Genomic DNA, 26995 nt, shown 5'->3' with positions numbered 1-26995 from the left:
CATGTGTGGAAGATCTTGAGGAACTGCATGCAGGTACTGTGGAAATTGAATGGTCCCCTGGGCTAGTAGACCCAAGAGAAGCCAATGTTTGAACTGCTGCAAAATAGTCCAATGAATTATGCTCAGAGATGGAGGACTCCTGAGCAGATAAAGGACTGCCTGCAAATGAAGAACTATCTGTGGGTACTGCGGAATGATACTCTACTACATTGTAGTCTAGGGTGGAAGATCCCTGAGCGGATGATGGACTCGTTGCTGATGGGGAGAGAAACTGTGAGCAGGCCTTGAGAAACTGCTGATTCTCTAAAAGCAGCTACTTTTGGTCTCACCTGCACTGGACTTCGAATGTGGCCAAGTCAGCACGACGTCTGGCCCGATCTGCGTCCGTCTCAAGGTAGTCCTGTTCCAGTAGAAGCTAGAAATTGTCCAATGTTGTGTCATTCTCCTTTGTCTTCTTTTCTGCTCGCGCAAGAGTTGGAGCTGCTCACAAAAGGAGCCGATTCTGCTCAAGAAGGCAATCCTGCTCCATGAATGCTTGCATGAGAGCTTACATATACATATACGCATACATATACATATACATACCTATATGTACACACACACGTCCTCTTTGTAAGAGAACCTTTCAAGCATTTTGAACACATATTGAGGGTTTTGCAGAGAAAGGCAATGCCCATCTTGAAAGGTCTTTTTTTTGCGGCCAGAAAACTTGTACGGTCTTTTTAGGTGCTGAAACAAATGGTGGACTTCTCATGTGAAATTCGGAGATCAGATTTGCAAAATTAAGGTCAAATTTGCATGTTGTGTTTCAGATTGAAAGCAATTTTCACACATATGGTGTTTTCCAGCATTTGACATAGAAAGTGAGGCGTATCACATGAGAACCACATTTGTGAGGAATTTGTGCTCTTCAGGCATTTCGAGGCCCAAATTGTGATGATTTTTCAGATTTGAGCATGTGGAGCCTGTGACTTTTGCATTTCCAAGCATCTAGGATGAGAAATGTATTAAACTTTTCACATATCTAGAACAACCCTCCTTTGCAGGTAAACCCCTGAATCTGGGAAAGTGCGCTGATTCTGGACAAAATGTGACAAAAAATGGAGAAAATTGATGCCTTGGAGGACATGCCAGGCTCGTTTTCATGCAAGCAGCAGCGAAAAGTAGAGTTTGCATTGTTGGAATGCTTTGGGGAAGCTTGCATCTGCAAAAGTTCAAACTTGCAGTCAAAACTTTGGGGCTTTTGCTGAGACCGATGGCATGTGCACTTTTGGGAGAGTTCCGTTGTTGTATGTTACAGATATGACAGGTCTTGAGAAAATTCATAACAGCCTTTAGAGCAAGGTTCTGGTTATAAGCTTTAAGTTGTTGAGGAAGATCTCATCTTCCTTCAGATAAACCTTATCTGTCACATCAGACCCAGGGTCTTTCTCAACACTAACATGATTGTTAGAGCCAGGCTGAAAATGTTCTTCTTATTCCCATTGTCAGAACAAGGCCTTTCACCCAACATGAAATCTTCATCACCAGAAGGAACTGAGCTACATGATTTCTTGTTCCACAGCAAGGCCACTTCTTCACCCTTTGGATTTATTTGCTCTTTTCTGAACTCCACTTCACTTTCAAACCGAACTTCTTCATTCTTGACCAAGCTTTGACTTTTGGGTTGTCCTCTGTTTTTCAGGATATTAATCTTTGATTTTACTCCGTGCAATTTGAAATTACATTGCCGAATTTAGTATCTTTCCACTTCTCCCTATGACCTAGTCTCAGATTAATCTCTCCAAGCTGTTGTACAACATTTATACTGTTAAGCCATCCACTCCCCCACCCTTTTTTGAGTGAAAAGACTGAGATCACAACCCACTTTTAATTCTAGCAGACCGGTCCCTAGATGTCCTCATGGCTTGAGATTGTTCAGCGTGTTTTGGCCCTGAGTGCCTTGCAGGCTGCTCCTTTGCTCCCCGTGGTTTGAGAGGCTTTAGTATGTTCCAGGCTTGGATGCCTTGCAGACTGCTCCTTTGCTGCAGGTCTGATTCTAACACTTGCTTGAAGTTTTTCTTAATAGAAGGGTTTGCCACTAGGCTTCAAAGGTTCCCTAGCTCCTCCTCTGGGCTGTAAATGACTATCTTGTTTACCTCTGTCACATTTCCTAAGACTTAGACTCCACTTGTATGGGCAGCATCTTGTGTTGTGTAGCCCCTTCTAGAAAGACTAGGTCACACCCCCCCCAACCCCCTAAGCTAACTTTACTAGCCTTGAGTGTGGGTAACCCCTACTCAAAGGTACTTGCATCCTAGGGACCCTTCTATAGAGGCACCCCTTCACTAGAATGGCCCATTAAGTTAGGGCAGTTAGTACTAGACAAAGGGAGTTCTCTGTAAGGCTTTCATTTTTCAAGTCAACATGATGCGGGTGCAAAAGCCCCAACAGCTAATCTTATTCTCATTTTTTAAAAAAATTCTAAATTTGTATGATTGGACTTATTCTAGTCTTACAAAGGTATATTTTTCTATCACCTTAGCGGACATGCAAATTCTTTGAATTTTCGTCCAAGTGGTGATCAGCTGTTCAACTACATCGTTTTATCTTATGCGGGTGCAAAAGCCTCAACAGCTAATCTTATTCTCATTTTTTTTTTTTTTAAATTCTAAATTTGTATGATTGGACTTATTCTAGTCTTACAAAGGTATATTTTTCTATCACCTTAGCGGACATGCAAATTCTTTGAATTTTCGTCCAAGTGGTGATCAGCTGTTCAACTACATCGTTTTATCTTATGCGGGTGCAAAAGCCCCAACAGCTAATCTTATTCTCATTTTTAAAAAAAAATTCTAAATTTGTATGATTGGACTTATTCTAGTCTTACAAAGGTATATATGATGCATGGTTAAATTTTGGAGTAGGAAGGAGTTGCAGTTTGGGAATCGTTTGGTCTTCGTGTACATAACGTTGGCTGCATGTCAATGCTCCATTCTTTGTAAGTATACCCTTTTACTTTTGCATGTATATATATGGGTGCAGAGATGGCCACCATGATGGAGCTTGGATCAGCAGATGATCCTCGGGCATCCACGTTTTCCTTGATGGATGAGGACCATACACTTGGCAATTCTCTTCGATATGTTTTAAATCATGAGTGAGCCACTGCTATATATGTTTTTTGCTGTGTTGTGTTTAAGTTCGTTATGTACATAATAGTAGTCCTGGGTAAAAGCTTTTGAAGTGAATTATGTGCTCTTTTTCTCAAAGCAAATGCACATGAAAAAGTGGCTGATTACGATACATCTTATGAATATTTTATGACACTCTATTCATTTCCTTCTTTAGCTCAGTGCAATCTTTTGTGTTCTACTATTTTAAGCCAGTTAAAACCTGATACCTTGCTGGGTGTTTATTAATGTCTTTCACATGGGCATAATCCTTACAGTAATATTATGGTCCTTTAATGGTATTGATTGAAGTTCTTGAGCTAGGCCACTTGAGTATAAAACTAACGGCAGGTGGAGAAGGATGAATTAACAAATCAATTATGATTTCTGATTGAGTCGTGATATCAGGGTAGCACACATTTACGGTCTGTTTACCACTTCTATTTGTGGATGGCATTATCAGTGTTTTCAGTTAGTACATATATTTGATAATGATGTTTTAATCATCTATTCTACCAGCTGAAAGTCTTGTTTGATCATGAACCTGACTTTGGGACAGAAACGTTGACCAACTTTGCCATGTGTGAGGCATCCATGCTGCTGTGCACCATACTTACTCTACAACCATGACCTGGCTTGCATACACTGAATAGCCACCGAAAGAGAAGGGAGTTGGAAAGTGGCCATTTCAAGATGACCGAGAGGATATCCCCAAGGAGCTTATGGAATCTCCATTTATAGCTCATATGTCCATCCATAATTTGACATTGAGTTTTGCAACCTCTGAAGAGTTGAAATATTTAATCTATCATCCACGTTGTGCTCACTATTTTGAGACAAAATATGAGCAGTCAACTCTGCGCAACAGGTTTGCTTTCATATAAATGTATGTATGTGGTGTATGTATGCGTGCGGTATATCTCTAACACCTTCAAAATTTTCAAGTCATGCAAGTCTTGTATGTGCCTTGTACCTAGTGCCTCTAACAGCTGGTAGATAACAGAGGACCAGGAAGAAATCAGTAACTTACCGTCTGATGTATCCCCTCACACGCTCAGCCTTTTTAAAATGAGAGTTTTGAAGACTAAGAGGTGGCTTGTCTGCTTGTTGTTCTTGTGCAGATTGTACACCAAATATAGTCTAATTTTCATCAATGTTTGATGCAGTCCTCGGGTTGAGTTTTGTGGTTACAGTGTTCCCCATCCGTCTGAGAATCGTGTTAACATCAGAATTCAGACTACAGGTTTGCTCTCTCTCTCTCTCTCTCTCTCTCTCCCCCCTTCAAAGACCCCCCAACCCACGGCAATATTGTTGGTTTAGACCCATCGGCTCACTTGAGCAGGTGTTGGTTCTCTCTCTCTCTCTAGGGGAAAACAAGCATGCACACACAAAAAACAACAGAAAAACAAAAGCTACTGCACTTTGCAAGCTTTGGAGAATCTCTTGGCAGTTTCCAAGCCCCTCTCCTTGGAATTGCCTTGAGAAATTGGTTTGTTCAGGTGCTCCAGCAAAGGATGTTCTCAAAGATGCCCTACAAGATTTGACAGCAATGTGTCAGCATGTAAGGGCAAATTTTGGTAATGCGGTCGACCGGTACAGAGCTGCAGAAGGATTGATGGAAGTAGATATGAAATCCAGTGTAACTGATCTAGCCAGTAGCCGAAGTCAACCTTCACAATCTAAAGCACCCAAGTAGTGGTCTGAAGCAAGCACTGGCATGTTGGATCGTTAAGTTGTAACCAGGAGGCAGGCAAAGAATTGTGAAGATGTATTTTGGAGTAATCATAGGAGGAGGTCATCTCATTTGATGATACTCAGGCGAGTTGTTTTTATTAGTAGAGAGTTTCAGGAGGAAGATTTGAAGTTATTTAAAGCAGAAAAGTACAAGTTCTCTTAGAGAAAGTTGGATACAGTTGAGAAGATATAGGTAAGTAAATGTGTGGCTCGGTTGATTTTCCACAGACAGCAGTATGTTTATTGCATATGTTTTATGAATACTCTCTCTCTCTCTCTCTCTCTCTCTATCCCCCTGCCCCCCTGGCTTGCCTCCCTCTTTCCTCTTCCTCTTAGTCTTCCTCTCGCCTTCCAAGTTTCAACACTAGCTGAAGGTGGAGCTCAGCGCTTCTGTAGCTCATTATGCCTAGAGAGTTTCAAGAGGGAAAGTTGAAATTATTTGAAGCAGACAGGCTAATAAAAGAAAGTTTGGAAGCATTAAGAAAAGTGAGAAGATACAGGTATGTGTGTATCTTTAATACACCTTGTAAAGGAGTTTGGAAGCATTAAGAAAACTGAGGTGATACAAGAAGAAAGAACATTCGCTTAGGCTATTTACCAGCTTAGTGTGTAGAGCTGGATTGCATTTTGGGTTTCGCCATAGCCTTGTCCTCAGTGGATTTACCATGGAGGTAATAATTGAACATCATAGAGGCTGTTCCTTTGGATTTAGGAACAGCAAGCAGATAGAAGGTTTGCATGTCTTTGAAGGGCTTTTGCAGGCCACTTCATTGCCAGCCTCATTGAGGAACTTCATAAAGAGTGCTAGTGAATATAAAGCTGGGAGAACCTTGGCGTTCATGAGGCTTTATTCAACCATTTTGAATCCTTAAAGCTTCCTCAAGTTTCCACAAAAAACACAGTCGTATCTTGCACCCTACCATATATTGCCATCCCCATGCCACCCAAAGCAAGGTGAATTATCACACCTCTTTGCATGACTTGGCCATTGAAACCGGAGCATGGAGTGATCTAGAAAGAATAATCAAGTATTCACATTATGTGAAGGTCATAATGTTGAAGATGCACTAACTTGCCCAGCCTATGCCAACATTAGAGAGCACTTTCTAGCTTTGATTACCCAATGTATCAATTTACACCAATTTCTTGAGGTCAGCCATAGCAATCCCTATATCCTAGGTACCTTGAAGCAGCTGTACCCCTCTCATTCTTGTCTTTGGCCTGAAATTCTCATCGCTTATTCAAGCATAGACAAGAAATCGTGACAAAACACGAGTCGAACCCTTTGATTCCTCAAAGAAGACTGTAATGTTCTTCTTAGGTCCCATAGTTCATGCGTGACTAACCTCCCTAGGATGATGATAGATCATCATTACTATCATTATCGTCGTCGTCGTCATCCTCTCTCTCTCTGTCTCTCTCTTCCCCCCTCCACAACAAATTGGCAATGGTGGGTGACAGAGGTAGAAATGTTTCATTGACATTAGAGCCCACAAGTAGCGCATTCCTCTCTCTCTCTCCAGGATTTATCTTGCCAGTATTTGTTTCATTATTCTTATTTTCAATATATATTATGTGTGTGTGTGTGTGTGTGGGCATTGTGGACCCCATGGCTACAGCGTAATCATGCATTTCTAGCTTCTTCTTTCCAGCACCCCTATGAGTTCTTCCGGGCCTCATTGCAGCAGTCCTTATATGATGCCTTGCATGAGGAGGATCTGGACGTCTCTTGCATTGAGCTTTTCTTTTACTATTTCTGATGGATAGGGCATTGGCTCTTTTCTGGAGACCTGCCCTTTTGTGTGTGTGTGTAGAGGGGGGGAGGGGTAGGTGGGGGTGCTACTTGCAATAGCTAAGGCTATCGAGCTAGCATCATGTGACACCCAGGCGAAAATATGAAGGTATAGAGGAAATTGCAATGCAATCAAGTCTATCAACGAAGAGTTCATATTGTGGTAATCGAGACTACCTATGTAGAGACACCAGAGGGTGAGGTAGGAGCCACGAATTGGGATGCATCCAAGAAGTATGTCTGGCAACAAGAGACAGTTGGGAGCTGTCGCCATGCAGAGCTCTACGAGCTAACATGCTATGGTAAGGTGGAACAAAAGGCATGCCGAGAAAGTGCAAGTTGTCGACCAACCAAGTGCACGTCGAAAGGATGGCAGAAATCACAAGCGTAGCAGAAAAGCAAGCTAAGTAAAGGAGGTGAAGGCAGAGTAGAGGAAGAGGAGTTACTAACGTGGAGAAGTACAAAGGAGGTATGGAGGTCAAGGGGACAAGGGAGGAGACAAGGAGCAGAGCTGCAAGAAGACATGGTTAAGAAGGAGGTAAGTAAAGGAAAGAAAAAGGCAAAGGAGGAGACAAAGCCCAGTAGCTGAGCAAGGAGATCACGAATGAATTGATAAGCACCTTTCTCCTACACTATTCCCTCCCCACCTTTATTATTGCACCCTTTTTCATATTAATGGGAGACACACACATACCCCTTCCCCTACCCCTTAATTAATTAACTAATTAATTAATTATTTAAGTAATTAATTCATTTGTAGAGTAAATTTCTTTGATTTAAACTCACATTCCTAATTATTTACTAGCACTATTTATATTAGTAAATAAAAATACCCCTTTTCCCTATTACTTATTAGCACTATATATGCTTGTTTTAGTTAGTACTAAAGAGATGAAATAATTGCTCCTTGACTCTCTCCCTTAAAACTTCCTTTTACCCCCCCCCCCCCATTAATATCTACATTTTAAATAACCCCCTCCTTTTTTTTCGTTTTTACCTTTACCTAACATTAATAAACACAAGCTCCCCCTAAATTTTCCCTTGTACTTACTCTCTTAAAATTTTTGGCATTAATTAAATTTTGTGGCACATATTTCTTTTTAATTAATATTCATGGTTTCCTCGTCTCATTATTTTCCCTATTTAAATTGATTTATTATTGTCACATTTTTTTAATTAGCTAGTTAATTGGATTTCCATTATCCCCCCCCCACGCTCTTACCCTCTTTAATCCAACTCCTAACCAGTTCTAACTCATTCTCCTACCCTCGTTTGTCCCCTTTCTAACTAATTTTCCTATCTAACCAACCCCCTAGCTAACTAAACCCACTTGTCTTATTTACTGCCACTACATTATACCGAGTTAATTCATTTCGAATCACTCTTTAAAAACCTGATCCCAAAACCCTCACCACAATTAACTACCTAATTTTCTCTCCCCCTTAGAACCTTACCCCTTACGGAGTTATTACCTCTAACCTAACCCTGTTCTTAACTTACCGCCCCCTAACATAACCTCTCCCCTCCATCGCCCCATCTTGTATCATCCTCCCCTTTTCTTTTGTATGGCATATAAGGGTTGAGAGAAGGACCTTATGTATAAAAGAACTACCTTGATTGTATGGTTTCACTTGCTCTATGTGGTGCGTTGCTCACTTTTTTCTTTTTGCATTGTAATGAAATTGAAAGTGCTAACAATGCCTCCATACGGGGTGATGAAGATAGAATCTTAAGCTGCCCCTGGGGCTTGAGCTCAGGACCTCACATACACACCCACACGTTTTAGCTGCTCACTTACTCCTTTGCCTTCGCTTCCTAGCTCTCGTTATGGCCTCTACTTTCTCAGAGGTGCTTATTCCTACTTACTCCAATCCCCTGTTCTAGATAGTTGAACAATAAAGAATTACATAATCTAAATTAAAAAGGGGGGGGGAAATGCGGGGAAAGCGAATAGTGTAAATCATATGAGTGTAAGGAGTGTGTGTGTGTGTGTGTGTGTGTGTTCTCGTTCTAGAGCAAGGCTTCAAGCATTTCCATCTTTTTCTCAAGTTGGTACGGAGACAAACACAAAAGAGTCATGACATCCATTTGAATAGAGTCACCTCACTATCATATGCAATCAAGCAGCAGTGGAAACTAAGCAAATTGCCATTCTGGATTGTGTAGCAATCTTTTTTATATAAAATATCATGATGCCCTCTTCCACTTTGTCTCACAATGGACTATGGCACACGTTGCTTAACTCACTAGTATGGTTGGTACTTTTCTCATTCATCAACTTGTAGTAGAGGGGATGGGAGATGTTGTAATGCATGGGTGACTAAATAATATCGTTTTCATTGATCCTAATAGATACCCTTACCAATATTCACCAGATGGGCTTACTTTACATTTGATCGAGCAAGATACTCACCTCCATCATGGACCATCTATTGTAGCCATACAGTATTTTATTGTGAGTCAATGAAAGGCAAATGTTCGCAATTGTTGTGAACTAGGGGACTTACAGTTTTTTAAGCCCTTGCACCTCTACCTTGATTATAAGTCGCATTATCTTAGAGAAATAGCTCAAAGCTAGTGGACTTTTTCAAATAAACTTTTGAAACATATTAAAGCATACTAAATGCAATGCTGTGCAAATGATGAACTTATCAATTGTGAGCATCATTTCTACTATTCATGGTTGACACATTGATTTGCTAGGATGCACTTTCTTTAGTATATGATGTTTTGCCCTAATTGTATTTGCCCTTCTTAGCCATTACTTAACACATGTAACAATGAGTGTTAGCCTTTGCTAAAGATAACTTTCATCATGGCGACACCTTTTATCAACTCATATTTCACCAAGTAAGAGCTTGCTTCTAAATGCCAATAGAAAAGTACAATGGTTGTGTTATCCATATATTTAGAAATAGAAATAAAACATTTAATTGTTGTTACATCTGTCGTGAACTCATTAAGCACCAGGATACCTATTTCCTCCTTCAGTCCATATCACTCCATCTATCAATTGTTATCCCTATTTCTCCCAAGTGTAGGTTTCAAGAGTATTGGTTAATTACAATTGTGTCGTTGCTCGTTGTAGGGTAGGTATTCACAAGTATAGCATGGGTCCTCGGATTGTATTCCAGTTAGAGGTGTAGGCTAAAGCGTGGAAAGCAGATCTCATGTGTGCGTGGGTGAGAAAGAGTGTTGGATCACAATGATGGATGGAGGCTTTCACCCCCACGGGAGTTCAAGGATTTAGAAGCAGGTTGCAAAGTTCTTAAGGGGGTAGGGTTGAGAGAACTATCTAAGGGTTCCAAGGTTCAAAAGGGTTGCAGGGTTTAGGAGTTGAGAAGTGAAGAGCTAGTCTCCTACGTGACTCTAAGGGGTAAGGTTTGAGGAGGAGAAACAAGGGAGGAGGAAGGAGGAGAAGGAGGAGGGAGTACAAGGGTAAGGGCATGCTAGAACACAATAGTGTAAGAAAGCATGGATGCAATGGAGATCAATCACATGAACACAATAGTGAGCTTGAACAATGAATCCCAAAGAGTCGAAGCTTCATTCCATTGAGAGATATTTATACATGTTGGTCTCTACACTATTTGTAGGTACCTTCATGGTGGTGGGACCTCTTTTGTATGAGACCTTTTGAACAAAAGTCCCTCTACTTTTTTGGGCGGTTCTTTTGTGTCTCTACATAAAGTTACAGGACTTTTGAGTCTTTACACAAAGTGGGGGGACCTTTTGGGTCTCTACACAAAGTGGGGGAACCTCAAAAAGTGTAGGCTTTTAGTCTTTCTCTCTCTATATTCAGTATTTCTCTCTCTAGATTTTGATTTTGCAAGTATAATTGGATCTTTTCTAGAGAGGGTTTTATTTATCCTCATTCTTTAATATTTATCATACCATCTCTCAGGCTCAAGATATTACAAGCGGAGCTTTGCCGCTACTTTACACACACAATGATCTCATCGTTGTTGCTCTAGACTACACTTCTGGCCCTTGTTGCCACAGGGTTAACAACTCTCACGAACCGATTTGATTACCCATTCTCATGTTATGGTTGAGTCTGCAGACGATGTACTGCTACGGTTATTTTTACCCAATGAGTATGGTAAAGATGGTGTCAGTGATAGATGGATCAAGCTTGTTGTCGATCTTTTACTTCTAATCCATGAACACTATAGATTGTTTGCTCAGTTTTTAAGAATCTAGTATCAACCATTTCTTCAAAAAAACACACATCGCCCTTGAAGAGATATGGCTCTTTGAAGGAGGCGGCTGGTTGTTTGAGCATCTATATGTTAATTTAGGTTGACACTGAGGTTGGGTAAATGGTCATCAATAGTGAGGGATACCTTCAGGATTACTACTAAAGCTTCACTTTATTTTGCACTTTCCTTAATTGTTTTGTCATAATTTCCTTGCATAAATGATGCATGTTTGTCCAAGGCTCTGATGAGTGTTTCTTGGCTTGTCCATTTGATCTTGGAGTTTCTATTGATTAGCGGCCAATTGCGAGCAGCGTCTACACTATATGTTGCATCATGATGTTTGGCATCCCACCAGTAGCGCGACGGGGTACCGCATCAAATGTGGGATGCACTCGAAAGAAAGATGGAGGTTGTAAGTACTCAAGGAGATAGCTTTGATCTATGCCAAGCAGGTTGTGGCTCCAATTGTTGCTTATGTTTAGAGGTTTTTGCGCTTGACAAATACTCATTGAAATTCTGGAGAGATCTCATACACTATATGCTGCATCATGATGTTTGGCATCCGACCAGTAGCGCAACAGGGTATCGCATCAAATGTGGGATGCGCTCGAAAGGAAGATGGAGGTTGTAAGTACTCAAGGAGATAGCTTTGATCTACGCCAAGCAGGTTGTGGCTCCAATTTGTTGCTTATGTTTAGAGTTTTTTGCGCTTGACAAATACTCATTGAACTTTTGGAGACATCTCATTCTCCTCTTGACTGCATTTCTGGGTGTTGCTTCCAAAAATCATCAATGGGATTACCAGGCATGGGAATCCTCTTTGTATCCTGTTGCAAATCATGTGTGGGTGTGCAATTTGGATTATCCAATTCATGAAGCTCATTGATGGAATCATTAATGGTGTCTTCCATTGGAAACTCAAGTGAGATCTAAGGAATACGTGGTCTTGCAGGAGAGGAAGAGGTTATAGGGGACAAACTTGAGGTGGAAGCAAGTATTGAATTTGAGAAGATAGAAGAAGGGAGAGAGAGAGAGAGCAAATGGATTGAGTGACTTAATAGTCCTCAAGGGAAGGATTGTCAAGTGATGAAAAAAGTTAGGTGTTGCTAGATGATAGGAGTTAGATTCTTGAATTAGGAGGTAGTGTTGAGAGGCATGGATGAAGAAGTATGGCAAGGTATGGGTTAACATGGATTTCTGGAAAGGTACGAGGATGGTACTAAAGTTAGGGAGGGATGTGAGAAGATCAGAATAGAGAGTGGAAAGATTAGATCGAAGGTAGAGCACATGTTCCTCTAGCAGATCTTTGTCGCTTCTGGTAGGCATTGACAGCTTTAATGTAGGATTTTTTTAGGAGTTATATCCTAAGAAAGTTGCTAGTGGTTGCAGTAAGGGTAGGAGGCGGGCTACTACTCGAAGAGGGGGGCTTCCCATCAAGCATTCATATAGTAGTATTGCATTAGGCTTTGATCGTATGAGATTTGCATGCACTGAGAGACATAACATATTTTTCTCGTCTTCATCCATCTGTTGGCATAGATCCTGGAGAGTTTTTGTGCTCACTAGCTTGGTCCAATCAAGACCAGATGCTACATGTAACATCTCGATTTGCAAGTGTTTCCACGGTATGTGTATTCTACCTTCAAGGTGATCCTCTTGCTGGAGGACTGCAACAAGCTCTTGGATAATGTAGTGATGCCCTGTAGCAAAAGATCTTGTGCTGACCCCTCCTTATGTCATCGGCTTGACTTAGTAGTTGAAGTTTCAACTTGGAAATTATTGCCTTTTGATTTTGCCACTCTATGCACTTTTCTTTATACTTATCCCGTGTTGAGGTGTATGCAAGCTTTAGACTATTGAATTGCCCTGGCAATTGATCATTAAGCATGTGGAGTTGGAGTATCTCTTGCTCTTGAGCATTCAGTTCTGCTTTGGCATTCACAAGTATCTTCCTTGAGGTTATGCATTCCTTCTCTAGTGCTTGAATTTGATGTTTACCTTCTTTGAGGCTTTTCTGCAACTCATTGTTTATGTCTATTATGGCATAAAGATGATTCTCTTTAAGTAGCAGGCTTACATTTAAGTGCACCTGTGTGGTCTCGATGGTGAATCACGTGTCGTGGGGATCTTAAAGGAATGCCGATGGACCCTCCACTCTAAGCTACTCCTTGTGAGAGCAATGCAAAGCACGAGCCATCCGCAAGTGTCAATCAAGCGAAACCGCCGTCTTTGCTACATTCCAATGAGATTGTTTTGGATTTGCCATAAATTGTGCAAGGAACTTACAGAATAAAAAATATATAGCCTCGTGATAGTCAAATATATAAGAATTCCGATGAGTTACCGATAGTACTTGTCATTGACTATAGGCTTGTTTACATCTTTTGTAAGTTTCAAACTCTATTTCATGGGAGTGGCTGCAATCTTGCAAACTACCATATGAAACTTCTTCAAGAGACTGTCCAATATTTCTGTTGGTTCATGAAGGTGTTGTCTAAGTCTCTCAAGAACTCAATACCAAGACAATACTGCATAAGGCCAAGATCTTTCATGTCCAACTCTAAGATAAGTCTTGTTTCAACTTGCTGATGAAGCTATCATTATTTCTTGTCACAATAAGATCATCTACATACAAAAGTGCAATAGTTACAACGTCTTCACCTTGAACTTTGTAGTAGACAATATGTTCTGCATTGGACTTCATGTATCCCAAATTAGCGTAATTCTTGTCGATTTTGCTATACTTCTAAGTGCTTGCTTTAAGCCATATAAACTTTTCTTGAGATGGAAAACCTGATGCTCTTTCCCTGGTTCAACATACCCTGCCGGTTGCTGCATGTAAACTTCCTCGTCTATGTAACCATTGAGAAAAGCATTCTTGACATCTAGTTGGTACACATTCCATTTGCTGAGTGTCGCTAGTGATATCAAGAACCGTATGGAATCCATCTTTGCTACTGGAGCATAAGTCTCATCATAGTCTTGACCATATTGATATGCAAATCCTTTTGCAACTAGTCTAGCTTTGTATCTTTCAATGCTTTCATCTGGATTGTACTTCACTTTGTAAATCCATTTGTTTGCAATGGCATTCTTTCCTGGTGCAAGGTCACGTAATTCCCAAGTATTATTTTTATACAAAGCTTCAATTTCTTCATTCATAGTAGTTGGCCATTCAGGCTTGTCAACTATGTCTGCAAAGTACACTTGCTCTTCTGTAGCCATCATGGTAGTCATAAGAGCATACTTGGTGGTTTCAATATGAATTGCTTTTCCTTTCTGAGTATATGTCAATCTTGCTAGTAGTCTACTTTCTATAGTAGACCATATGAGTTGCTGCTCTTCTCGAGGGTTCTCTGGCGATTCTTGCTCTTCTTCGTCAACCTTTTCTATAGGTGACCGAGTAATCAGTATGAATTGTCTTCAAATGCCATTACTTCTGTAAAAGTTCATGAATGCTGAAGATATGTATTCATCTCCTTTGTCTGATCTCATGACTTTGATCTTTCTACCGTTTTGGTTCTCAACCATGGCTTTGAATTCTTGAAATCAGGAAAAGACTTCACATTTCTCTTTCAAAAGTAGACCCAACAACATGTGTCTAGTTGTCAATGAAAGTTAGTGACGGGTTTGTGCATAACCCCATACATTTGTGTGTATCAAAAGAATATCTCTTGCTTGAGAGGTATTTCTACCAAAATTGGTTCTCTTTTGTTTACTAGAGCAACATGCTTCATAAAATTTTCCTATAAACTCTATTGCCATATTTTGATTTCTTACCTGCATCAAGCTTTTGAAATTGCAATGTCCATATCTCTTATGCCATCGGTTGCTCCTGAGCTGACATGGCATGCAAATATGGATGTGAAGCTGGCATTTTGAATAAGCATCCTTCCTTGACTGCCTTTCCTATCAGCTAATATGCTCTAGATTGGTATTAGCTAATAGTGTATTCATCTCCATAAAAGTTGACTCTCTAATTGTGTTTTATCATTTGCCCAACTAACAAAAGGTTCTTGTTGAACTTTGGAACATAGAGTACATCTTTCACCAATCCTTTTATACCTATGAAATTATTCATAGGGACAATGCCTTTCTCTTTAACTGGATTCGATGTGTTATCTACAGTGTAGATAATATTATTTTTTCCTTTTAATGGTTTCATACCAGGGAGTTGCAGGATGGGCAGCTAAGGGAAACGATCTTAATGAGGGGCCTCCAGAAAAGGATGGATAGAATTGGTGCCATGAAGAGCTGGAGAACCCTGTTCTCCTACCATAGCATACAAGTCACACCCTACTCTGGTTCTCTTGTTGACCCGTCATCGAGCTACCATTCCAAAAGGGAATGGTCGAGCCAAGCGATCAACAAATATGATTTAACAAAAAAGACCTTCCAAGTAGGAGAAAGGAATATTGAGATCAATGAAGCATAGGTAGCAAGCACCTTCACGTCACCCAATGAAGATGATAATAAGTAAGATTTTAGTCTTAATGGGGGGCTTTGTGCTGTGTCTGGAGATAGCCATGAAGAGGCGGAGGCCTAGCTTGTAGTGGCAAAGACCCAACCTATCTGGAAGGTCACTAGGCCTTTCCATGCCTATCCATTTCCCTTTACCTGAAGGTAAGGGAAATGGAAGGTTAGAAGATGTTGGGCGTCTCTCAACCATCGTGGTTCCGTCAAGCCCATCCGTGGGTTGCCAAGGTTTTTCCACCGTCATGGCTCATACCATTCCAAGTATTGACCCAAGGCACCAGTAGCCCTTCTTCTGGTTCTGAGAAAGGTTAGTGGGCTCGATGGTAAACTGTTATATCCTTTGTAAGAGAAGCACACTTTATAGCATTAGGCATAAAGGAAACTCATTTTGGGTCCTTTTAGCCTAGAAGGAAAATAGCCCTCCACCAATTGGATGGCGTCTCCTAGCCAACTTAATCAGCTAACCCATCACAATGCTAATTAGAACCCTATTGAGAAATTGTCCTACAATGTGAAAATTTTTCAAGGGTTGGATAGGATTCCCACCACTCAAAGAGGAATACAAGGCTATATTAGTGAAATTTGGTACTAGGGATGACATAAAAAATTTAACCGGCCCGCTAAAGCATAGAGCCTTTGGCCAATACCCTCCAATAGTCAACGGTGGAGTAGATGTCAACATTCTTGCAAAAGTTCTTTATAAAGAATGGGAACTACCACCAATGAGGAACGCCACATTCAACATATGCCTAGCGGATCAGACTAAGATGAAGCCACTGGGACTTGTTGGCAATGTTCCAACAAAAATTGCAAGAGTCAAGTTGATCGTACAATTCACCATATTGGATCTTCCCCAAGAATCAATAGCATACCAAATATTGTTGGGAAAGACCATGGCCTTGAGAGGATTAGTACGCCATGATTAGAGTACAAATAGGATCACAATCCAGAATAGGGATATTGCTTTGAAAGTAAATATGAGAGCTGGGGAAATCAAGCTCACTATACCTAAGGATATTGATGACACCTCTTCCACCACAGCCACTAGTCACAGATCACTTTTAGCATTAAATGAACTCAAACCCACAGGAGGTGAAAGCCAAAGCGACATCAACAATTGGATACAAGATTTGGATATACAAGACAATACATCTAGTGTTGCGAGATGTGGATGCACAAATGAAATAGCTAGAGCCATCCATTTGGGATGAAGAATTAGAAGAGGTGGATGTACCGACCTTCATGGTAGGTATAGAATGGGATTGTGATCCTAAAGAGGCCATCATTGAAGAATATGGTGAAGGTTTTGATTAGTATCTAGAAATAGAAGCGGATAATGCCACATTCGAAGGTCAAGTCTTTGATAATGAATTGGCCATCCTTCACACATTAATGGTGGCAATAGCGTATCCCAAGCTAGACCCTCTACCAAAAACAAATAATAGACAATCAAGGAAGAAGAAAAAGGGTGTGCAACTCCAAAAGGCTAAGGTGGAGAACTTCAATCAGTTTGAAAGGATGCAAACCACAGTGGTGGGACTATACTTAATCAAGCCCACCCAAGCACCAAAACCACCAAAATTACTATGGGACATAAAGGGCCTTGAGGATGTATGCACAGTAGAGGAACCACTCTTTGAAAACAAATGCTGATTGAAGATCTTGCATCAATCTCCCAAAGCAAAAAAGTTTTGCAAGTTCAAACCCAACAAGCAAATGAAGACGAACTGGACAATATACACAAAAAAGAAAAGCAAGTGGAAATCAATTCCACAGATCAAGACTTTTTCACAATAATCAATAACACGAATAGTCAGGCAAGCACCTTACAATGCTATGAAAACCTTAGGGAAGTTGCTAACCGTGTGGCAATAAGGTCCAAAAGTACAATCTAGAGCAATGAGGATGAGATCATTGTGTGTAGAGTAGCGGCAAATCTCCGTTTGTAATAGGCTGAGTCAAAGATAGTATGATGAATCTAAAAGGAGAAGGATAGCCAAAATCCTCTCTAGAAAAAATCCAATCATACTACAAAATCAGGATATGGAGAGAGAAATATTAAAACTAGAGAGAGAAAGATTGGAAGCCTACACTTTTTGAGGCCCCCAAAAAGTGTAGAAACCCAAGAGGTTCCCCACAAAGTGACCTACACTTTTTGAGGTCTCCCTAAAAAGTACGGAGACCCAAGAGCTCCCCCATAAAGTGTAGAGACCCAAGAGGTTCCCCCACAAAGTGTAGAGATCCAATGGGTCCCTCAAAAAGTGAAGGGACACTTATCCAAGAGGTTTCCTACAAAAGAGCTCCCACCCTTGAGGTTCCTACAAATTGTGTAATCTCTCTCAATGGAATGAAGCTCCCACTCTTTGGGGTTCAGTGTTCAAGTTCACTATTTTGTTCATGTGATTGATCTCCATTGCGTCCCTGCTCCCTTACACTTTCATGTTCTAGCATGCCCTTACCCTTGCACTCCCTACCCTTGAACTCCTTGCTCACGTCTCCTTCTCCTCCTCCTTCCTCTTCCTCCTCCCTCCTCCTCCTCGTCCTCTTCCTTCTGCCTTCACCTCTTACCTTCACCTCCTCCTCCCTTCCTTAACCCTCCTCAACCCTTGACCCCCTGAAAAGTCATAAAGGAGACTAGCTCTCCACACCTCAACTTGGAACTCCTCCTAAACCCAACAACCGTCTCTGTACCTTGAAAGTCCTATTTAGTTCTCTTAACCTTATTCCCCTTCTGAACCCTACAACCCCCTTCTAAACCCTTAAAAAGGATGAGAGCCTCCATCCATTGTTGTGATCAAGCCCTCTTTCTCACCCACACACGCATGAGATCTATTTTCCATGCTTTAGCCTACACCTCTCACCGGCATATGACTCGAGGCCCTATGCTACATTGTGCTACATTGCGAACACCTATGTTGCAATGAGCAACAACATAACTGTAGTTGACCAATACCCTTGGAATGTGGACTTGGGATAGATAGTGACAACAGAGGGGGGAGAAGAAAAAGTCAAAGGAGGGAAATAGGGACTGCCTCCGAAGTGGCTAGGGGAGCACCAAGGGATGCCTATGTCAGAGCACTCAAGGCTCCTGCCGCCAGGGAGACAACGTTGAAGGCTGAGGACAATGTGCAAACACTCTCTCTGGCTACTTCCCTTGTGGTGGGGGCTCAATCTCATCCTCTGCCATCTTGCGCTCGCGACGTCTGGTACATTGCCTATGGTTTTGCCTAGCCCTATTGCCAAATCTCTTACATTTCACCTTGGACTAGTCCCCCCCCCCTCCCTCCCTTGAGGGCTCCACCCAAGGAGTCTAGGACTCCATCTGCTAACCAGAGACTCATGTTGGGCTCTCTCTGGGCGAGCAGCCCGTTGCTCCTATCAAGGGTGAGAAGGAGCCCTGGCCTTACCACATTAACACTCGAAGGCTAGATGACTCATCTAGCAGCAACATAAATTCCATCCTACTAATCCAAAGATCTTGATCCGCTACCTAGACTCCCCATCGACAAAGCGTCTCGAGGAAGATCTCCTCTAGAAAAGTCTCTGAGTGCTCCACTATCAACCTGAGTCGGGGGGCCCCATCATCTGCTACCAATGAGCCCGCCGACAGGGGAGGAGTCTCTAAAACCATGCCAAAAGCTCGGCCTATGGAGTGGAGAATGGTCTAATACTCCTTCGCGATCCTTAGGAAGCATAGCGTCACTGGGAAGCAGGGCACGTGTTGCATTGACTCCATGCTCTCCACAGTGAACCCGTGGTGCCACAGAATGAAGTAGAGCACGTGATGCATTGACTCCATGCCTCCACAGTGAACCCGTGGTATAAGGCCATAGATGGTGACCTCTTGGATGTTGTCACCCTCTAGCGTTGAACTTGTCGGGATCCAATCACGTACTACTTTCTTGAGGGTGTGAGTCCCACTACCTTGCCCACTACTACTCTATCATGAAGAGATTGCACTCCTTTCTTCACCTGTTGTTTGTCCTCTTGGGATAAGTGAACCTTGACAATTAAGGAAGTCGAGGACGCTGCCATTTATAGACCAAAGTCAAAACCCAAAAGAAAGAAACTCGTTCTTTGCTGCCTAGATTGAAAGAAAAGAAAAAGGCGGAAGGAAAGGAAAGCCCCTAGCCCTCCAAAAAACACCACCGTAGCATGCCCACAAACTCTGCTCTGCGAGCCCTAGCACTAAAAGGGCTCCTCGAGGGTCACCCCAAAAGCTACCAATAAATCCCTCACACCACAAGGCCAAGAAAACCCTGCAAGTAGCCTTGAAGCTAAGAAGGGCTCCATCAATTGCAAGTGTCCAACCCGCTGCCCACAACTTGAGATTGCAGGGGGTCTTCCGAGCTCGACCCTGCTACTAATGAGTAAAGGGATCCAAGGCAGGCCAATGCTTTTCCCCCCGCTACACGGGCAGCTCAAGGGATGGCCCTTGAGGTGCCTCGAGGCGTTGTTGGGCGCGACAAACATCCCCAGGGGGACGCAATAGTGAAACGCAAGGGGGTACTAATAGAAGCGACGTAGCCCACAAGCCCGCACAGGCTATTGCACGGCAGGCTAACAAGAGGGGGAGAAGGTGACGGAAGGGGCGGAGAAGGAGAAAGAGATGCGGAAGGAGAAGGGAGACGTACGATAGCAGGATGAGAGGCGGGAGGAGGAGGGGGGCGTGAGCACGGAGGGGAGGGGGAGGCAGCTCGTTGCGCCATTTCTGGTGAAAGCGTTCGATCGTGCCAACCATCCCAGGGTCACATCTAGATCTAATCTTCTTCAAATATACATTATATTATAGTTCACACTCTTAAAGATTACTAAGGACGAATCTACCTTTGTAGCCTCAAACAATAAAATTCGGTCCTTATGTCCCACACTTGCCCTCATGCTTGCATGCCTAGCCTTGGAAAGATTTGTGGTAGGAACAAGCACACCAATTTTTTCTTGTGAAACAAACCAAGAACACCCAATGAAAAGCTCTCACATCCCACCAAGCTTACCATGTTTCCAGTGCTAGAATCTCACCTTGTACGGCATGGCTAGCATGCAAAAAAATTCTGAGCTCATTCTTGTAAACCTCTGTAGCATTCTCAAATGGGGCATTTCTCCATTTCCTACACAGAGCTAGCCTGTAAGAGTGCATCTCAAGCTTGATGCAGCTTGCCCAAATAGCTTTCAAAAAGAAATTTTTTTCAAGGAACCCCTTTGAAAAGGAGTGCCTATCTTGTCAATCCTACTAACCTCACCCTTGAAAAAAAAATAGCCTTAAACCAATAAAGTTACATGCATTAAAATAAGCATTTTATGAAGTTATGGCTAATTTTCTCCACCAAGTTTAGAAAAGTTTCATCCTTGAAAAAAAATAGCCTTAAAAAATTAAGGTTACATGCATTAAAATAAGCATTTTATGAAGTTATGGCTAATTTTCTCCACCAAGTTTAGAGCATGATTGCCCGTTTTAGGCTATTGTTTTTCAAGGGTGAGGTTAGTCACTCCTTTTAAAAGGGTGGTCTTTGGAAATTTTTCCTTTTTTAAAGCTATGTTGGCAAGCTTATCAAGCTTTGAGATGCACTCTTACAAGTTAGCTATGTGGGGCCCGTTCAAGCATTAAAAATTTCAATCTGATAGCTATGGTGAAAGACTAAAATGTTAATTATCGACACTCTCAAAGATACATGGAAATGCAAATCTTTCTATCTAGGTATAAAAATTCGCATTTCCAAGATTGTGTAAGAGTGCATCTCAAGCTTGATTCAGCTTGCCAGCATAGCTAAAAAAGAAAGTTTTTAATGCTAGAATTAGTCGCACCAACACGACCTATTCTAGCATTTGGAGAGGGAAAAATAATAATCTTCTTGAAAACTTTAGCTACAATGACACGGCCTATTCTAGCATAGGGGGAGGGCGGGGGGGGATATAACCTTCTTGAAGACTTTAGCCGCACTGACAAGGCCTATCCTAGCATGAGGGAAGGGATATTAATCTTTTTGAAAACTTTCCCCTGTTCTAGCATAAAAAGTTTCATTTCTAAGGATCTACTTCTAGGTTTAACAAATTGCATTCCAAGTGCCTTTTGTGAGTGCATCTCATGCTTCATTCAACTTGCCAACTGAGATATTAAACTAGATTTTTTTATGCTAGAACATGCCGCAAGCCGACATGGTTGTTCCAAGATAAAACTTTGACAACCTATATCTTTTGATTGGAAAATCCAAATGGGGTTTATGTAGCATACTTAATCAAATGGAAGGACATGACTTACACATCTATCATGTTTGTTTCAACATTTAATAAATGCACCAAAATAATTATTTTATGGAGTTATGGCTAATTTTCCCCACCAAGTTTTAGAGCTGATTGCTCATTTTAAGCTATTATTTTTCAAGGGTGAGGTTAGTAGGATAGACCAATTAGGCACTCTTTTTAACCAGGGGTCTTTGGATTTTCAAAGCTATGTTGGCAAGCTTTATCAAGCTTGATATGCACTCTTACAAGTTAGCTATGTGGGGCCCATTCAAGCATAAAAAATTTCAGTTTCATGAATGTGGTGAAAGACTAAAATGTTAATTATCGACACACAAAGAATTGTGGAAATGCAAATCTTTCTATCTATGTATAAAAATTCACATTTCCAAGATTGTGTTAGAAATCTCAAGCTTGATGCAACTTGCCAACATAGCTAAAAAAAGAAAGTTTTTAATGCTAGAATTAGTCGCACCTTCATAGAGTGTTCTAGCATTGGGAGGGGGGAAATAATAGTCTTCTGGAAGACTTTAGCCGCACTGACAAAGGCCTATTCTAGCATGAAGGGGGGAAATTATTCTTCTTGAAAACTTTCACCAAACCTAGCATAAAAAACTTCCTTCCTTTACATTTGTTTGACGACTTAAATGTCTCTTATTAACACTCACAAATGGCACTTGGAAAGGCAAGTTTTTTTTGCTAGAACTAGTTGAGAGTCTTCAACTTCAATGATGATGATGATGCATGAGAATACTTGTTTTGGTGGGTTTCGCTCGGATTCTACTTCGCTCGAAAATTCTTGCTTGGAGGTTAGGAATCAGCCCCTAGTGTTGTTCCAACAATTGCAACCTATTTCATGTTACTTTCCTGTCATGTGATGTATTTCATTATGTCTTTCATATTTTCATCTCATAGGTTGTTTTTTAGCCTTCTATAAAACTTTCCTTGTTTCTTTCTATACGGAGTCGTCAAAATTAATTCAACTACAATCTTTTCACATAGAAGCCATTAGATAGCCAACAAACTGATGAGATAAAATATTTGAAATACAAGGTCCATCTCCTGATCAAGTTTGCATTGCACCAAGAATTAAGTTTTCTCCATAGGAAACAAGTCATTACCACAATTGTATCTAAGTACTATATTGAACACATTTCAATGCATCAACCTTCTCAATGAAGCTCTCCTAGTACATCAACATAATTTCCAGGTAGAACACTTTCTATGTCCTTAGTCCTCTCCATTATCAATAAAAAACCATAAGCTCCTAAGAGTCCCAATTAATTCAGCTATAATGCCCATAGACAAACAAGTCAGATAATAAAATGTCCATAGACAAACAAGATAGATAATGAAATGTCCAATTCGTAGACAAAGAAGATAGATAATGAAATGTAAAGGACGTTTCCTTATCAATTTTGCATCACTCCAAGAAAATGCTTTTCTTCAAGGGTGAATTACACTCATGCAATCATATCTAAAGGTAATGTGGCAACAACCAAAAAAAAATTCTCAAAATGTATATAAATGGGTGCTGTATCAAACTGATCTAACCATATCAACCTGCTTCATGAACAAACACTAGAGGATTTACATGTATGTTTCTTTGTTCATTCAACACTACTCCAATATTTAAGACCTGCTGCCCATTGGACTGATCTAATTATGTCCCAATAATACTTCTAATGAAAAAGAATACAGCTGAGCTGAAGAGACCATTCCTTTATAACACTTCAATATATCCAGTCTAACAAATTACATTTCTGTAAGTTTGTACATTTCTGTAAGTCACACGAAAGAACAATGAAAGAGAGGGAGGGAAGAGAGAGAGAGAGAGACAACACAGACACAAAAAGAGAGAGAGAGAGAGAGAGAGAGAGAATGCGTGGAGTTTTTTTTTTTGGAGGGGAGGGGGGGCAGGGGGGGGACCAACTTAGTAAGCAAAGCTATGTCTATGTTCAGAACATCTTCGTATACCATTGAGGATCCACCAAAAATCCAATCAGCATGATACAACAAAGCCTATGTGTAAGTATCAGCAGGCACCTTACCCACATCCTCAGAAGAAAACTACCAAAAACCATCCCTCAGTGATAATGTCCTATCATGGGATCTCGTTTCTAATATATGCATAAAATTTTCTTCATTTTGCAACAAGTTCCATGAGTTTCCTGATGAAGTTACCAGCGAGAACACTCCACGCCCAGTGTCCTTTTTACTGGACAGACAGGTATAGAGCAAGCATTAGTAGTCTTCCCAAAAACAAAGGCCCACCAACAGTCTCTCTCTCTTTCTCTCTCTCTCTCTTCACACAGAGGTAAAAGATGAGCAAAACGTGCTCCTTAAATGCAGAACCTATTCACACATCAGAGAAAAAAGTGGCAGCAGGGATAACCTGAAAAATCTGCTGGAATAGCCAGCCTAAAAGCTTGGAAGCTACCTAAGGAAGTCTTGGAGCACCCGCAGCATCTTATTTATGCTAGCCCATAAGCTAGCTAAGCAAGTACTCATATAACATAGAGAGTTTGTAAAAGATTTATTTTCAATGAATGTAAAAGATCTCTATTAGTTCTCGCGGTCACCAGTCGCTTAGATCCGAAAAGTCTAAAGAGAACTTTAGAAAAAAATAGTGGCAGCAGGGAGATAACCTGAAAAATCTGCTGGAAGAGCCAGCCTAAAAGCTTGGAAGCTACCTAAAGGAAGTCTTGCAGCACCGCAGCAAATTACTTGTGCTAGTGCGCAAGCTACAGCTCACTTAGAGGGGACAATCTGAGCTGAGGCATCACTCTTAATACGGCCCACCGGACACAGATCATAGAGAACAAGCTCCCCGCCACAGTTACACACGACCCGACAAACACAGATACGAGACATCTTCGCAGCCCATAAGAAAGCCACCCTGGCCCTTGGCTATATATTTTGAGTACTAGTTTTAGGTACTAGCTTTGAGTACTAGTTTTTGAGTTTTGGTAGCATAGCGCTCAGAAAGGCCCTTTGCTTCAGCACACAATGGCATGTATGAGTTGTCCTTGTGTGTGTAAACTTTCACTAAAAAAAGTATGTGTGAGTGTGTGTGTAAATATGCTGCAGAATAGCTCACACCCTTTCATACTAAGGTGGTTTTCTGGACCATCGGTGCTTTACAAAAGCACTTAAACATCTAACAAATGTTGCAAAGCAATTATTGTTTCACTTCCCAGTCACATACAAAGAATTTATAAGGACAGAATCATGGCAGCACCTCACAGATCTCAACAAAGCTTGCTCACCGAAGATTGTTTCTGATGGTAATTCCATGAGAAAAGGAGAGAAAAAACCTATCCCACAAATATTTTCAAACATCTAGGTCGCATAGATCCAAATTTTTAGTATGTTATATTAGTCATAGTTAGAATATGGAAACAACAATAACGGCTGACAGCCAAGAGACCTCAGCATAGCCTGATCACCTCATGACCTTAAGTCTCAGACGGTAATTCCAATAAGAAATCCTCATAGGTCCATGTGCCAGCCAGTGCTTTTTTTAAGTTAAAATGTGCACACATAAATGCATGCACACATACACAGGCACGCATACGATAAGATATGAAGAGATGCAATGAGAGAGAGAGAGAGAGAGAGAGAAAGAAAGAAAGAAAGAAATTTTATTAAAGTCTTCGAGAGACCGTGAAGGTCTATGAGACTGAAGATAACTAGTACAATGAGCATAATGGTGGCGGTCTCAAAACGGGCCGGCCAACCGTTTCTTCAAAAAAAGTCATGAAGGACGGTGTGTCTAGTCCTGGTACAAAAACGTGTATCTATCTCCAGATGATACAAAGAATGGCACAAAAAATGGAGCAAACGGGGGGAGATACAAATATATATATACCTGTGGTGATCGTCAGAGGCCAATCATAGAGGGGCCGTCAAATGGGAGGTCGAAAAAAACCCTGCGATGGATGATTGGCCTCTGACGTCACGCTGCCTAGTCGAGCTAGGTCGTCGGAGGCGACGGGTGGCCCTATGGTGAAGAACGAGAGCGACGGTGACCCCGGTAGGGTGAGCTGAGAGTATAGAAGGGATGTCATGGACCCGGATGTGTGAGTCTGTCCACTGGCGCAGCTGTCGTGGCTCTGGCTCTCGCTCACATCCGCGTCATCGGCTAGACTGAGGAGAGGTATCCTGTGACTGGAAGAAATCAGTGATGGGTCGCTGAGTGTCCTCACGCTGTGTGGGCTGCGCATGCTGTCGTGCCCAAAATCATTAATAGAAAAGGAAGACTACATGGTAGATTTCAATAGTGCTCAAGCATCAGCTGCCCTCTGACTTTGTACAGACCTGGGACCTTTCAAAGAAATCTGCCATATGAGAAATCAGCCAAGAATGGTCTACATATGAGAAATCTGCCAAGAATGGTCTACATATGATCACTGCCCCAAAGAATACCTTTACAACACTGATACAAGTACGAAATAAAAGGTTAAACATTAAAACAACTTGGAAAACAAGGCAATACTTGGAAAAGGAGAGACAAAAAACCTATCCCACAAATATTTTCAAGCATCTAGATCGCATAGAATCCTAACCTTTATTCTCATAAGCCCATGTACCGGCCACCACTTTCTTTTAGTTGAAATCTAGATACATGTATAAATGCATGCACACACGTACATAGGCACACATACGATAATTATGAGAAGAGAGGCAATGAGATGAGACACACACACACAGGGAAGGAGGGGTGCCACCCAAATTATTAACGGAAAAGAAAGACTACATGGTAGTTTCAATAAAGCCCAAGCATCAGCTGCCCTTTGACTTTGTACAGACCTGGGATCCCTCAAAAAAATCTGCCAAGAATGGTCTACATATAATAGCTGCCCCACAAGACTAACAACTTCTATTGCTCCTTTGGAATTAAGTGTTTGCTTTATTGATCCCTTCGTCATGATACCCTCAACTTCAAAAAGGCCCGATTTGATTTCATACTCTAGTTACTAAAAATAGTAATAGAGAAAATTGAAGGTGCAATTAAGCGCTTTGATGCATCACCAAAGCCATCAGTAGCCTTAATGCCTCTTCATATGTCCCAGGGGAGAGACCTGTTAGTGCAAAAACCTTGGCAAGTTCCTTTACTAGCCATTGGCTAAAAAGAGCAGGTCCACTGACTCCTCCCTATCAAGTATCTGGAGCCTTATACTCCTTGTTGTACCTTTACCCCATTGACATTGACTTTCTCGTGAAGTATTTTACCACTAACTTAAAAAAGTGACTCTTCAAAGACCGATTTGACTTCTTCATTCAAGGATGGACCTATCACCTTTTTTAGGCATCCCTAGAAATGCTTCGCCCAAAGCATCCTATGAATTACACCTTCATTAGGCTAGGGGAGTAAACTACCTAGCGTCATAAAATTTAGT

At 41.3% G+C, this 26995-nt stretch overlaps 1 protein-coding gene across 6 annotated transcripts in view; it reads left to right on the top strand.

The window, feature by feature from the left end:
- The window catches only part of LOC147893884 (uncharacterized), a 121637-nt gene extending 116504 nt beyond the window's left edge, over positions 1-5133 (top strand). For 2 of the 6 annotated variants that reach the window (XM_087386001.1, XM_087386000.1), the window contains exons 3-6: positions 1949-2030; positions 3025-3139; positions 4319-4395; positions 4652-5129. In XM_087386001.1, the coding sequence (XP_087242127.1) occupies positions 3027-3139; positions 4319-4395; positions 4652-4848 (387 nt within the window). In that variant the 5' untranslated portion in view covers positions 1949-2030; positions 3025-3026 and the 3' untranslated portion in view covers positions 4849-5129. Of the gene's footprint in view, positions 1-1948; positions 2031-3024; positions 3140-4318; positions 4396-4651 lie in introns of all 6 variants that reach the window. The other 4 variants (XM_087386004.1, XM_087386003.1, XM_087385999.1 and 1 more) reach the window with 4 other exon arrangements.
- Positions 5134-26995: the final 21862 nt, after the last annotated feature.

This window comes from Dipteris shenzhenensis, chromosome 15 (assembly GCF_047967505.1).
Source record: "Dipteris shenzhenensis isolate YYH24624 ecotype China chromosome 15, Dip_SZ_1.0, whole genome shotgun sequence".
Taxonomy (NCBI): Eukaryota; Viridiplantae; Streptophyta; class Polypodiopsida; order Gleicheniales; family Dipteridaceae; genus Dipteris; species Dipteris shenzhenensis.
This window is presented reverse-complemented; position numbering and strand designations above follow the sequence as displayed.